Below are 15,276 nucleotides of genomic sequence, written 5' to 3'. Positions count from 1 at the left end.
TAAGGATTTAGTATATCAGCAGCTTATAATACACAAGCCCTTTCAATCTGATGATTCCTCTCTCTACAGAGGAGTACTTTTTTCTGTTTATAATACAAGTGGTAATAGAAGACCAGATGGTTGACTTTTAGCTAAGGGAAATGACATTTAAACAAATAGAAAGACAGCATTTAGAATATTCAGGGATTCGAACTATAACCTAAATACACAGTATTCATTAAAGGACTATTAGTGTTAACTATATAAAGTGACCATTTTGTAATGCTAATTAGTAAGATTTTTTCTTAGGTTGTCCATCAGTTTTATTTAAATATTATCTAATACACTGTAAAATAGCTTTATTATTGCCATATTGTTACATTTCCAAGTTCTCCTTTTAATACACTATACCACCAGTACATCCTGATAACACTTAGTCAGTTCTTTCTGAAATGTAAAATTGTCTCTACTTCTTACATTTCTGGCAGTAATAATGATGTTATTAACATACTCTACAATTTACAAAGAAAAACGTAAGAAATAACTACATTCCTTAGTCACCTCCCATCACTCTGCTGTGGTAATGGATTATTATTTGGTGAACAATGTTTCACCTTTTGTGTATAACGCTGACATCTATGGTATCAAAGACAGCCAAAAACCTTTAAATTAAATAGCCAGATATCTTTAGTAGCCCTCAGATAAAAGTAAAAACATGATTTTTCTAATAAGTACAGATTTGTTTCCTGTAACAACAGCAAAAGACTGCTATGCACTAACCACACTAACCACAGAATACACTGAAATTTCCATAATCATATTCTATTAATATGTCTATTCTCAATACAAGGTAGCTACTATGGTTAAGACATGAAAATTCAATAAATAAGGTTTTATTTAAAGATTTAAAAAATGATTCTTCATTTTACAATGAACAACCACAGAAAATCCTAAACGGAGAAATTTATAAACTCCAGGTAACAACATTACCCATCATTAAGCCAATAAACCAATAAAAGGACCAAAAGAACAAATTATCTGTATAGTAATTAAATATGTTCAAAAGGCACATGTATGTCTACAGAAATGCAGAAACTTTTATTACCACACAACCTAATTAGTAGGCAATGAATGTTGCAAGGGCAACTTAGCCTACATCATAATAAAACCACCACAGCATTTCAGGGGCACCAATGCTTCCCTCAAAATGACAACAAGGTAAGCCCAGTATGCCTCAATTCCCCCAGTACTTTAGGAGACTTAACCTTAACTAAGTTCAGTATTCCATAGTGATAAGTCAACTCAGAGCCTGGTGAATTTTTATTCTGCTTAAAGAAAAGTCTGAAAAATATGCAGTCCTAAATAGAAGTCACTTAGGAAAAGAAATATTTAATCAGCACTCTGCTCTCCTGGTACACAGTAAGAGGAACAGTCCAATATTTTCTACAACTTTCACCTGCCATTGTGTAAGGCAGTCAGGTAGTCTTACCATTGGAAATAGCTTAGCTTTCAATTCTATGAAGACTAGAATGACCACAGATTGGCCAGTTCAGCAGAGTGGTAGGCTCCACAAACATCTTCTGAGAAGTCATAACATCACGCATTTACTTGGGAGCAAGTTTGCAGTAGAAACCAGTAGAACAAAGGAGTAGAAGTAGAAAAGAAACTAGCACCCTATTCATATATATCTAGATCTGTCCACCCTTCAAGTATTTTAAAAATATCTACTAGCTGCCAAACCACCGTTGAAATGATATGAAATCAACTGCGATTAAAATGAGTCCCTATCACCAAGAATCTTACGCTCTAGATCAGGGGGTCAGCAAACTTTTTCTGAAAAGTGACAGATAGGAAATAGTCCAGGCGTTGCAAGCCATATAGTTTCTATCAAAACTATTCAACTCTGACATTTTAGACAAAGCAAACACAGACAACAGACAAATGAATGGGCATGATTGTGTTCCAATGACACAATAATTACAAGAAAGGCAGCAGGGAAAATGATTATGCAGGGTCTTGCAGGCCACCATAAAGCCTATGGCTTTTATTATAAGTGAAATGGGGAGCCAATGGGGTCTTTAAGCAGAAGAGTGACATAATCACTCTTAAAAAGCATCATCATCAAAAAGGATGACCTTATCTACTGTGTGGAGAATATCAACGGAAGGGGTAGAGAAGCCAGAAAATTAGAAGGGTATAAGCAAAGAAAACAGTTCAAAAATTATTGCAACAAAATGAGAGAGATGAGTTCATCTTGCAAACTAATGGATGGTGGCAGTGACAGTAGCAAAATGTGGTTTGATTCTGATTATATATAGAAGGTATAATCATGATTTGCTAAGGGATTGGATGTAGGGTGAAAGAGAAGGAGAGTAAGGATAACTCTAAGGTTTGTGGCCTGAAAAAGTAGCATGGGGTTTTCTTTACTGTGATGGGAAGTGTATGGAAGGAGTCAGTTAGGGAAAGAAAATCAGGATTTTAACTTTGGATACAGTAAGTTTGAGATGACCATTATTCATTAAAGTGAAGATATTAGACAATTAGACATGATTCTAGAGTTCAGGGAAGAGGTTATAGTTGATATACATTTGAGAGTAAGTTAAAAAGTACTGTACATAAAACCATGAGACAGGATGAGGTCAGCTAAAGTATAAGTGTAGATAAACAACAGAAAATTTAAAATACGAACCTTTAGTTAACTCCAGGGTTTGAAGATCATTCCAATATTTGGATATGAGGAGGAACCAATAAAGGAAATTCAGAAAAAAGATAGGAAAAAAACCAAAAAGAGCAGTGTCCCAAAAACTAAGTGAACCCAGGTTTTGAGAACAACTATTTCAAATACTAACAATAGGTCAAGTATGATGAGGACTGAGAGTTGATCACTGGAGAGACAACAAGAGAAGTCATTAGGGACTTTGACAAGAACCATCAATGAAGTGGTGGAGACCAAAGCCTAACTGGAATGAGTTCAAAAAAATAATACGAAGCTCAGAATGGAGTTAACTATACACAACTCTTCCCTATAGGAGGATGTGGTGTCAAGGGAGTTTGTTTAGATGTAGATTTTACAACATATTTGTTGATAGGAATTTATTATATTTCAAAATGCCAAACTATTCCATAGTTACCCCATGGATTAAAAGCATAGTCCTGGATTATCACACAATATTATACTAATAAACATTATGAAGTGCGTTTCTTCTTAATTGGCTTTATAACAAAATTTTAGTGTATTTCTGAGCCCTGTCCCTACATTCCCTAAGGGAATAGAGACTAAATTAAATAGAGGTTTACTTTGCATTTTGCCTCCTGTGCAAACCAATAGGAGAATGCCAACTCATTTTATTTTATTTATTTATTTATTTATTTTGAGACGGAGTCTCGCTCTGTCGCTCAGGCTGGAGTGCAGTAGCCGGATCTCAGCTCACTGCAAGCTCTGCCTCCCGGGTTTACGCCATTCTCCTGCCTCAGCCTCCCGAGTAGCTGGGACTACAGGTGCCCGCCACCTCGCCCGGCTAGTTTTTTGTATTTTTAGTAGAGACAGGGTTTCACCATGTTAGCCAGGATGGTCTCGATCTCCTGACCTTGTGATCTGCCCGTCTCGGCCTCCCAAAGTGCTGGGATTACAGGCTTGAGCCACCGCACCCGGCCAACTCATTTTATTTATTTCTTATTTGCTACATGCTCCTACTTCCAACTAAATTATTTTTTCTGATAAAGCAATAGCTTCTAGCAGCAAACTGAGGAATTCCTGTAGAATATACAGAAAGGCAACATACTCAATATATTTGAGCTCATGAAAATTTGTTTCTCTCGAGAGTCACAAATTAATCTCATATCTTTACAGTAGCCAATGCTTAGTTCATACATAACCCCAGGAAAGAATTATTGGCTTCAGAACCTTCAAAATAAACAAAACAAACGCATATTTTTTTTTTCCCCTCTTTTCTTGAGACAGAGTTTCACTCTTATTGCCCAGGCTGGAGTGCAGTGGCGCAATCTCGGCTCACTGCAACCTCCACCTCCCAGGTTGAAGGGATTCTCCTGCCTCAGCCTCCCAGGTAGCTGAGATTACAGGCGCCTGTCACCACGCCCGGCTAATTTTTTTGTATTTTTAGCAGAGAGAGGGTTTCGCCATGTTGGGCAGGCTGGTCTCAAACTCCTGACCTCAGGTGATCTGCCTGCCTTGGCCTCTCAAGTACTGGGATTACAGGCGTGAGCCACCGTGCCAGGCCCACAACAGCGTCTTAACAGGGACTGTTTAGTTTCCAAATACCTAACAGTAAAAAGTAAAGCTGATTCATAAGCGTTGCTCGCCATGTGGTCTTTTAAAACTCTGGAATGGAAAACAAACAAAAAAGAACTCTGGAAAGAATAAAATGATCCCACATCACTACATCACTTAACCAATAATTTGTTTATGTTCTTTTCTGCCAACCTACAAACAAGGCTATTTCTTTGACATGCTAAACTCTACAGGCTAGATTCCAATGAAGAATTTTGGTGTTTGGCTTTCTGAAGCACCTACATACAAGAATAAACTTTCTTAGTCTGGAATTCAAAACATATTTTAATATTGTTCATTTTATTAAGCAGCTCAATCAAGATATGAATGGTAATATCTTCATCTTATAAACAACAATGATTTTTCTAAGAGGATGCAGAGGTAAGGGTAAGAAACTCATTTCATAAAATATTGCACCAGTGTGCTTCTGAGATAGCTAAAAAAAAGGGACAGACAAAAGGGGTAGACCCTGCAAACATTTTGGTTATCTTCTCAGAGCACTCCAAACTTGGATGAAATTTTGTTATAAATCACCTTGATTAAAGGAACACATTTGCTAAAGTGGTTCTGTAATAGCTACACAATTCTTAGGACTTGAATAACCCAGCGTAGAAAAACTGGCAAGGGACAAAGTCTCAAAAACACTGGCTTCTCTTTCAGAACCAATACTGCCCCTGATCAGAAATACTTCCCTGTGTTTTTTAAAAAATAATAAAGACAAATACATTTTAAAGTAAGTATAATTTCATGAGATGGGAACAGAAATAGGCAAAGTGTATTCTGAAAGAAGTAGTAGTGGCATCGTGAGGGTTACAGATTCTGAAGCCACTACTTGTGTTTCAATCCTCTCACTGTTTGAAATTGGGCAAGTTATTTAGCCTCCTTCTTTAGATTACCTATCAGTAAAATACTACTATTACTTACTCATCATATTGCTGTTGTGAAAATTAAACAAGTTAACCTTTGAAAAGATTCTCAACAGTATGGATGAAGTACAAAATAAGTGTTGACCAAGATTATTAGAATGATGTACTGTGTACTTACAAATTTGTCTAACAAAAGTGAATGGAATACACCCAGAACAAAATGGCAATGCCATGTAATTTGTACATTTATCAAATATATAAAAACTCAGTAATAGAATGCCCTACTGGTGTTCTACCACACAGTAGAGTGATTATGGTTAACAATATTGTGTTGTATATGAAGGAGCTACTCAGAAGACTGATGTGGAAGGAGCATCTGAGCCCTGGAGGAGGAGGTTGCAGTGAGCTGAGATTGTGCCACTGCACTCCAGTTTGGGCAACAGAGCAAGACCATGTCAAAAAACAAAAACAAAACAAAACAAAACAAAACAAAAAACGAGAGGATTTTGAAAGTTCTCACTACAAGGAAATAAAAAATACATGAGGTAGAAGATGGCCGAATAGGAACAGCTCCAGTCTCCAGCTCCCAGCACGAGCGACACAGAAGACAGGTGAATTCTGCATTTTCAACTGAGGTACTGGGTTCATCTCACTAGGGATTGCTGCTGCAGCCCGACCAGCCAAAGCTGAAGCAGGGCGAGGCATTGCCTCACCTGGGAAGCGCAAGGGGGAAGGGAATCCCTTTTCCTAGCCAGGGGAACTGAGATACATAACACCTGGAAAATCGGGTAACTCTCACCCCAATACTGCGCTTTACCAAGGGTCTTAGCAAACGGGCACACCAGGAGACTATATCCTGCACCTCGCCGGGAGGGTCCCACGCCCAGGGAGCCTCCCTCATTGCTAGCACAGCAGTCTGCGATCTAACTGCAAGGCATCAGCGAGGCTGGGGGAGGGGCGCCCACCATTGCTGAGGCTTAAGTAGGTAAACAAAGCCAATAGGAAGCTCGAACTGGGTGGACCTCACAGCAGCTCAAGGAGGCCTGTCAGTCTCTGTAGACTCCACCTCTGGGGACAGGGCACTGCTAAACAACAACAACAAAAGCAGCAGAAACCTCTGCAGACGCAAACGACTCTGTCTGACAGCTTTGAAGAGAGCAGTGGATTTTCCCAACACGGAGGTTGAGATCTGAGAATGGACAGACTGCCTGCTCAAGTGGGTCCCTGACCCCTGAGTAGCCTAACTGGGAGACATTCCCCACTAGGGGCAGACCGACACCCCAAACCTCACACAGTGGAGTACACCCCTGAGAGGAAGCTTCCAAAGCAAGAATCAGACAGGTACACTTGCTGTTCGGCAATATTCTATCTTCTGCAGTCTCTGCTGCTGATACCCAGGCAAACAGGGTCTGGAGTGGACCTCAAGCAATCTCCAACAGACCTACAGCTGAGGGTCCTCACTGTTAGAAGGAAAACTAACAAACAGGAAGGACACCCACACCAAAACCCCATCAGTACGTCACCATCATCAAAGACCAGAGGCAGATAAAACCACAAAGATGGGGGAAAAAGCAGGGCAGAAAAGCTGGAAATTCAAAAAATCAGAGCGCATCTCCCCCTGCAAAGGAACACAGCTCATCGCCAGCAACGGATCAAAGCTGGACGGAGAATGACTTTGACGAGATGAGAGAAGAAGGCTTCAGTCTATCAAACTTCTCAGAGCTAAAGGAGGAATTACGTACCCAGTGCAAAGAAACTAAAAATCTTGAAAAAAGAGTGGAAGAATTGATAACTAGAATAATTGATGCAGAGAAGGTCATAAACGAACTGACAGAGATAAAAACCATGACACGAGAAATATGTGACAAATGCACAAGCTTCAGTAACCAACTCGATCAACTAGAAGAAAGAGTATCAGCGACTGAGGATCAAATGAATGAAATGAAGTGAGAAGAGAAATCTAAAGAAAAAGAAATGAACAAAGCCTTCAAGAAGTATGGGATTATGTAAAAAGACCAAATCTACGTCTGATTGGGGTGCCTGAAAGTGAGGGGGAAAATGGAACCAAGTTGGAAAACACTCTTCAAGACATCATCCAGGAGAACTTCCCCAACGTAATAGGGCAGGCCAACATTCATATTCAGGAAATACAGAGAACGCCACAAAGATACTCCTCAAGAAAAGCAACTGCAAGACACATAATTGCCAGATTCACCAAAGTTGAAATGAAGGAAAAAATCTTAACGGCAGAGAGAAAGGTCGGGTTACCCACAAAGGGAAGCCCATCAGACTAACAGCAGATCTCTTGGCAGAAACTCTACAAGCCAGAAGAGAGTGGGGGCCAATATTCAACATTCTTAAAGAAAAGAATTTTCAACCCAGAATTTCATATCCAGCCAAACTAAGTTTCATAAGTGAAGGAGAAATAAAATCCTATACAGATAAGCAAATGCTTAGAGATTTTGTCACCACTAGGCTTGCCTTACAAGAGACCCTGAAGGAAGCACTAAACATGGAAAGGAACAACCAGTACCAGCCATTGCAAAAACATGCCAAAATGTAAAGACCATCGAGGCCAGGAAGAAACTGCATCAACTAACGAGCAAAATAACCAGTTAATATCATAATGGCAGGATCAAGTTCACACATAACAATATTAACCTTAAATGTAAATGGACTAAATGCTCCAATTAAAAGAAACAGACTGGCAAACTGGATAAAGAGTCAAGACCCATCAGTTTGCTGTATTCCGGAGACTCATCTCACATGCAGAGACATACATAGGCTCAAAATAAAGGGATGGAGGAAGATCTACCAAGCAAATGGAGAACAACAAAAAAACAGGGGTTGCAATCCTAGTCTCTGATAAAACAAACTTTAAACCATCAAAGATCAAAAGAGAAAAGAAGGCCATTACATAATGGTAAAGGGATCAATTCAACAGGAAGAGCTAACTATCCTAAATATATATGCATCCAATACAGGAGCACCCAGATTCATAAAGCAAGTCCTTAGAGACTTACAAAGAGACTTAGACTCCCATACAATAATCATGGGAGACTTCAACACCCCACTGTCAACATTAGACAGATCAACGAGACAGAAGGTTAACAAGGATATCCAGGAATTGAACTCATCTCTGCAGCAAGCAGACCTAATAAACATCTACAGAACTCTCCACCCCAAATCAACAGAATATACATTCTTCTCAGCACCACATCACACTTATTCCAAAATTGACCACATAATTGGAAGTAAAGCACTCCTCAGCAAATGTACAAGAACGGAAATTATAACAAACTGTCTCTCAGACCACAGTGCAATCAAACTAGAACTCAGGACTCAGAAACTCAATCAAAACCGCTCAACCACATGGAAACTGAATAACCTGCTCCTGAATGACTACTGGGTACAGAATGAAATGAAGGCAGAAATAAAGATGTTCTTTGAAACCAATGAGAACAAAGATACAACATACCAGAATCTCTGGGACACATTTAAAGCAGTGTGTAGAGGGAAATTTATAGCACTAAATGCCCACAAGAGAAAGCTGGAAAGATCTAAAATTGACACTCTAACATCACAATTAAAAGAACTAGAGAAGCAAGAGCAAACACATTCGAAAGCTAGCAGAAGGCAAGAAATAACTAAGATCAGAGCAGAACTGAAGGAGATAGAGACACAAAAAACCCTCCAAAAAATCAATGAATCCAGGAGTTAGTTTTTTGAAAAGATCAACAAAATTGATAGACCGCTAGCAAGACTAATAAAGAAGAAAAGAGAGAAGAATCAAATAGATGCAATAAAAAATGATGAAGGGGGTATCACTACCGACCCCACATAAATACAAACTACCATCAGAGAATACTATAAACACCTCTACGCACATAAACTAGAAAATCTAGAAGAAATGGATAATTTCCTGGACACTTACACTCTTCCAAGACTAAACCAGGAAGAAGCTGAATCCCTGAATAGACCAATAGTAGGCTCTGAAATTGAGGCAATAATTAATAGCTTACCAACCAAAAAAAGTCCAGGACTATATGGATTCACAGCTGAATTCTACCAGAGGTACAAGGAGGAGCTGGTACCATTCCTTCTGAAACTATTCCAATCAATAGAAAAAGAGGGAATCCTCCCTAACTCATTTTATGAGGCCAACATCATCCTGATACCAAAGCCTGGCAGAGACACACAAAAAAAAGAGAATTTTAGACCAATATCCCTGATGAACATCGATGCAAAAATCCTCAATAAAACACTGGCAAACCAGATCCAGCAGCACATCAAAAAGCTTATCCACCACGATCAAGTGGGCTTCATCCCTGGGATGCAAGGCTGGTTCAACATACGTATATCAATAAACGTAATCCAGCATATAAACAGAACCAACGACAAAAACCACATGATTATTTCAATAGATGCAGAAAAGGATTCTGACAAAATTCAACAGCCCTTCATGCTAAAAATGCTCAATAAATTCGGTATTGATTGAACGTATCTCAAAATAATAAGAGCTATTTATGACAAACCCACAGCCAATATCATCCTGAATGGGCAAAAACTGGAAAAATTCCCTTTGAAAACTGGCACAAGACAGGGATGCCCTCTCTCACCACTCCCATTCAACATAGTGTTGGAAGTTCTCGCTAGGGCAATCAGGCAAGAGAAAGAAATAAAAGGTATTCAGTTAGGAAAAGAAGAAGTTAAATTGTCCCTGTTTGCAGGTGACATGATTGTATATTTAGAAAACCCCATTGTTTCAGCCCAAAATCTCCTTAAGCTGATAAGCAACTTCAGCAAAGTCTCAGGATACAAAATCAATGTGCAAAAATCACAAGCATTCTTATACACCAGTAACAGACAAACAGAGAGCCAAATCATGAATGAACTTCCATTCACAATTGCTTCAAAGAGAATAAAATATCTAGGAATCCAACTTACAAGGGATGTAAAGGACCTCTTCAAGGAGAACTACAAACCACCACTCAGTGAAATAAAAGAGGACACAAACAAATGGAAGAACATTCCATGCTCATGGATAGGAAGAATCAATATTGTGAAAATGGCCATACAGCCCAAGGTAATTTATAGATTCAATGCCATCCCCATCAAGCTACCAATGAGTTTCTTCACAGAATTGGAAAAAACTAGTTTAACGTTCATATGGAACCAAAAAAGACCCTGCATTGCCAAGACAATCCTAAGTCAAAAGAACAAAGCTGGAAGCATCACGCTACCTGACTTCAAAATATACTACAAGGCTACAGTAACCAAAACAGCATGGTACTGGTACCAAAACAGAGATATAGACCAATGGAACAGAACAGAGTCCTCCAAAATAATACCACACATCTACAGCCATCTGATCTTTGACAAACCTGAGAAAAACAAGAAATGGGGATAGGATTCCCTATTTAATAAATGGTGCTGGGAAAATTGGCTAGCCATAAGTAGAAAGCTGAAACTGGATCCTTTCCTTACTCCTTACACGAAAATTAATTCAAGATGGATTAGAGACTTAAATGTTAGACCGAATACCATAAAAACCCTAGAAGAAAACCTAGGTAATACCATTCAGGACATAGGCATGGGCAAGGACTTCATGTCTAAAACACCAAAAGCAATGGCAACAAAAGCCAAAATTGACAAATGGGATCTAATTAAACTCAAGAGCTTCTGCACAGCAAAAGAAACTACCAGCAGAGTGAACAGGCAACCTACAGGATGGGAGAACATTTTTGCAATCTACTCATCTGACAAAGGGCTAATATCCAGAACTTACAAAGAACTCAAACAAATTTACAAGAAAAAAACAAACAACCCCATCAAAAACTGGGCAAAGGATATGAACAGACAGTTCTCAAAAGAAGACATTCATACAGCCAACAGACACATGAAAAAATGCTCATCATCACTGGCCATCAGAGAAATGCAAATCAAAACCACAATGAGATACCATCTCACACCAGTTAGAATGGCGATCATTCAAAAGTCAGGAAACAACAGGTGCTGGAGAGGATGTGGAGAAATAGGAACACTTTTACACTGTTGGTGGGACTGTAAACTAGTTCAGCCATTATGGAAAACAGTATGGTGATTCCTCAAGGATCTAGAACTAGAAGTACCATATGACCTAGCCATCCCATTACTGGGTATATACCCAAAGGATTATAAATCATGCTGCTATAAAGACACATGCACACGTCTGTTTATTGCGGCACTATTCACAATAGCAAAGACTTGGAATCAATCCAAATGTCCATCAGTGGATTAAGAAAATGTGGCACATATACACCATGGAATGCTATGCAGCCATAAAAAAGGATGAGTTTGTGTCCTTTGTAGGGACATGGATGTAGCTGGAAACCATCATTCTCAGCAAACTATCGCAAGAACAGAAAACCAAACACCGCATGTTCTCACTCATATGTGGGAACTGAACAATGAGATTACTTGGACTCGGGAAGGGGAACATCATACACTGGGGCCTATCATGGGGAGGAGAGAGGGGGGAGGGATTGCATTGGGAGTTATACCTGATGTAAATGACAAGCTGATGGGTGCTGACGAGTTGATGGGTGCAGCACGCCAACATGGCACAAGTATACATATGTAACAAACCTGCACGTTATGCACATGTACCCTAGAACTTAAAGTATAATTAAAAAAAAAAATACATGAGGTGATAGGTATGCTAAATATACTAATTTCATTTTTATACAATGTATATTAGTATTGAAACATCACACTATACCCCATAAATAATGTACAATTATTTTGTGTCAATTAAAAACAAAACTCAATGAATATTTTCCTTGAATAGAATATTTAAAAAATTTACATCTTACAGTGCTGGTTATCTTCTCTGATTACTTAGCAGAGACTTCATCTGAATCCTTTTGTACTGACATCCTCCTCTAATAACTCTTAGAAAGAAATCGACAACAACGATACGGTATTTTTTTGCTCTGTTGTTCTGTCTGTTGATATCATTTCTGGTTTCAAGTACACACAATGATGCTAAAGCAATTCAGACGTGACTAGAATATCTCAGGAAATGTTAATAGTCATATGAAGGTGAAATTACATGGAAAATCTAACATTTTTTAAGGAGAAGAGGATACAGTGTCCATGATGAAAGCAATAGTAGAAAAATATGTTACCTGACTATCATCTTTAACACTGTTATCACCATAAGGTAACAATTACTATGTATTTAACATTGTAGTAATAAATATCAAAAGCACTTGTACAGCTGAACCATAGTCTATTACAAATGATAAATAAATAAGATTGATTATTTAACAGTCTATTGATCAAACTTACTTATAGGGCAATCAGAGGCTATTATGGTTCAAAATAAATTTAGGATGACAATGTCATTATTCAGTTGTCTGTTTACATTGAGGATGAATACAGAGATAATGTTAGTTAACAGCCACATCAATAATTTGATAGTGACACAGAAGATGTAAAGTAGAAAATTAAGCTATAATTATTAAAGTAAGAAGAGTATATGCTGAGTAAACAAAAGGCCATCTCTTCCCCTAAGCTCTGTTACAGAAGCCATGTGATTGGTGAAAGGAGCTAACACATTGTATCTACTCTTCATTCTTCCATTTTACTATTCTTGCACTTTTTCTAGCTGTACAAGCAAAGTGGTTGTATACAATTTCAATATACACAATTTTGATTATCAAAATTTAAATAGGATGTTAAAAAAAAAATAAAGCATAGGGTTTATTTGATTTTGTCAGACTTCCCACTAATAGTGGAAAATCTTTCTAAGCCAGGATCCCAAATGCATTTAGTTATCATGTCTCCTTTGTCTGCTCCAATCTATGACAGGGCCTCGATCTTTCCGTGTTTTTTATGACCTTGACATTTTTGAAGAGTATTGGTCAGTTATATTGTAGAATGACCTTCAATTTGGAATCATCTTATGTTTTCTCATGAGTAGACTGAGGTTGTAACTTTTTTTTCCTGCAAGTGCCCTTCTTGATGCTTCAATCAGAGGCTACATTATGTTGATATATCATGTTATGATGATGAAGATAACTCAGTTAAAGTGGTGCCTGACAGGTTTCACCTCTAAGGTTTTTTCCCTTTGTAATAAATATCTTGGGAGAGATACTTTAAGATTATGCAAAGTTCTATTTCTTCTCAAACTTTTGTCCAATAATTTTAGCATCCACTGGTAAATTTTGCCTGTAACAATTATTACGATGTTTATGTAGATTTTAAAAGTAACTAAAATATATAAAATATAATGGCTGAATTGTTCTTGATATGAATATATTTAAATTCTACTGGATGCATTTTTTCTTACATTCAAAATATGAATAAACATTATTTTCTTTTGTCAGCATTCAGTTAATGTTAATCAATTATGACACCAAAAAATAACATAATTGAAATGTTACTTACATAACTATGGCTTTTAAAGAAATCTGATGGACTAGTGGTGAGGATTTTGTCTCCTTCCAAACCAATTACTCTTTTACAAATATTTGATTTTGGATCACTTGGGCTTTTTGCAATCACAATGTCACCTCTGAGGGGGAAAAGTCAAAGAAATGTCTGTATTATTTATTAAGCATAAACACATGCATGGCACTGCTTTAATACTTTTATAAGGCAACTTAAACAAAGCCATAACCTTTATCCTCTCATATACTGACTCTTCCATACATTTACTGGTTTTGAGAACCTTTGCGACTGAATACTTTGGGTGAGAATCCAACAATAAGAGTGATGAAAAGGCTATCTAAAATTTCTGATAATTTCAGAAGATTCTAAACTTTCAGATAATTCCACAAGAATTATCTTTTTGCATTGTATCCACTATGCTTTACTCCTGTGTCCAAATTCTTAGAACCAAAATTGTGGGAAAGCAATTCTATATAGGCCAGATACAGTGGCTCACAACTATAATCTCAGCACTTTGGGAGGCTACGGCAAGGGGATTGCTTGAAACCAGGAGTTCATGGCTACAGTAAGCTCTGATCGTGCCACCATGGGCAAGAGACTGAGACCATGTCTCAAAAAAACAAACAAACAAAAACCAAGAAAAATCCCAAATGAACCAAAACAAACAAACAAACAAAAAACCCTCCACACAATTCCATATAAATACTAACAAATTAAGTAAACAAATATTGCTGTCCAGGCAGTAGCACTGATTGACTTTAGGGTACACTAAAAAGGTAAAAACATCATCCATGTTTCCCTAGAACTCAAATAATTGAGGAATGATAGCATATAAGTCCTATAACCTGTATCAAAAGAACTTATATTTCAGAACAAAAATCAAAAGATACAACAAAATAAAATGCTAAAAGTTGCCCAAATATACACTCTGAAAAATAAAATGAGACATCAAACATATAAAACCAATAAGGGTCTGATTACATACAGAAGACATGATTTATGATAAGAAGAACTGACAATCTATTTGGTAATAAAAAATAAGAAAGATCCTAAAAAGTGGAAAGGAAGAAGACAGAACCTAGGACTAATGACCACAGTCAAACAGAACACAATGCTCTTTCTGCATAAAACGAGCAATATGTGAATTCTGTTGACTAACACACATTTAAAAGGATTTAACATATTTACTTATTAATTGTACCTAGTTCCAGAAATAGTTTAATGTTACTTATAATAAAATAGGCATATGTCAAAATAGTATTAAACGTCATAAGAATAAAAGGAAAATGATGATGAAATCAGAAACCTAGTAACTGCTCTATGGAAGCATTAAAATGGGTTCTAAACTCTTTGGGAGCCAAGTCAGAAGAAATTAAGACCAGTTACATGGAAATCATTAATTAATAAAATAACAGTTTGGGAAGTAAGACAAAATTTTCCCTAAAAACTAAATCAAAGAGAAATTCACAAGAAACATTCTTATATAACAGAATAAAAGATACCATTATCGGAAATTTTACAGAAAGTGCAGAAATAGTATTTACAATGATGATCTCTTGAGGCTATTCTTGGTAAGAGTTGAAAGGTAGCAAATCATTACATTCTATAATTTGGATGTTGCCTTCTTTTGAAAATAGAATACGGTATTTTCTTTCTAAACAACTAGAACCATGTCAGTGGATCTGTTCAGATGAACAAATTTGCAAA

The 15,276-nt window shown here is 37.4% G+C and overlaps 1 protein-coding gene across 14 annotated transcripts in view; it reads right to left on the bottom strand.

Moving 5' to 3' along the window:
- Positions 1-15,276, bottom strand: part of IMMP1L (inner mitochondrial membrane peptidase subunit 1) — an 83,727-nt gene that overhangs the window by 17,115 nt on the left and 51,336 nt on the right. For all 14 annotated transcript variants that reach the window (XM_073017575.1, XM_037997508.2, XM_073017566.1 and 11 more), the window contains one exon: positions 13,567-13,693. In XM_073017575.1, the coding sequence (XP_072873676.1) occupies positions 13,567-13,693 (127 nt within the window). The remainder of the gene's footprint in view (positions 1-13,566; positions 13,694-15,276) is intronic.

This window comes from Chlorocebus sabaeus, chromosome 1 (genome assembly GCF_047675955.1).
Source record: "Chlorocebus sabaeus isolate Y175 chromosome 1, mChlSab1.0.hap1, whole genome shotgun sequence".
Lineage (NCBI taxonomy): Eukaryota > Metazoa > Chordata > Mammalia > Primates > Cercopithecidae > Chlorocebus > Chlorocebus sabaeus.
Note: the sequence above shows the minus strand (reverse complement) of the source record. Positions and strands in the feature narration are given on the sequence as shown.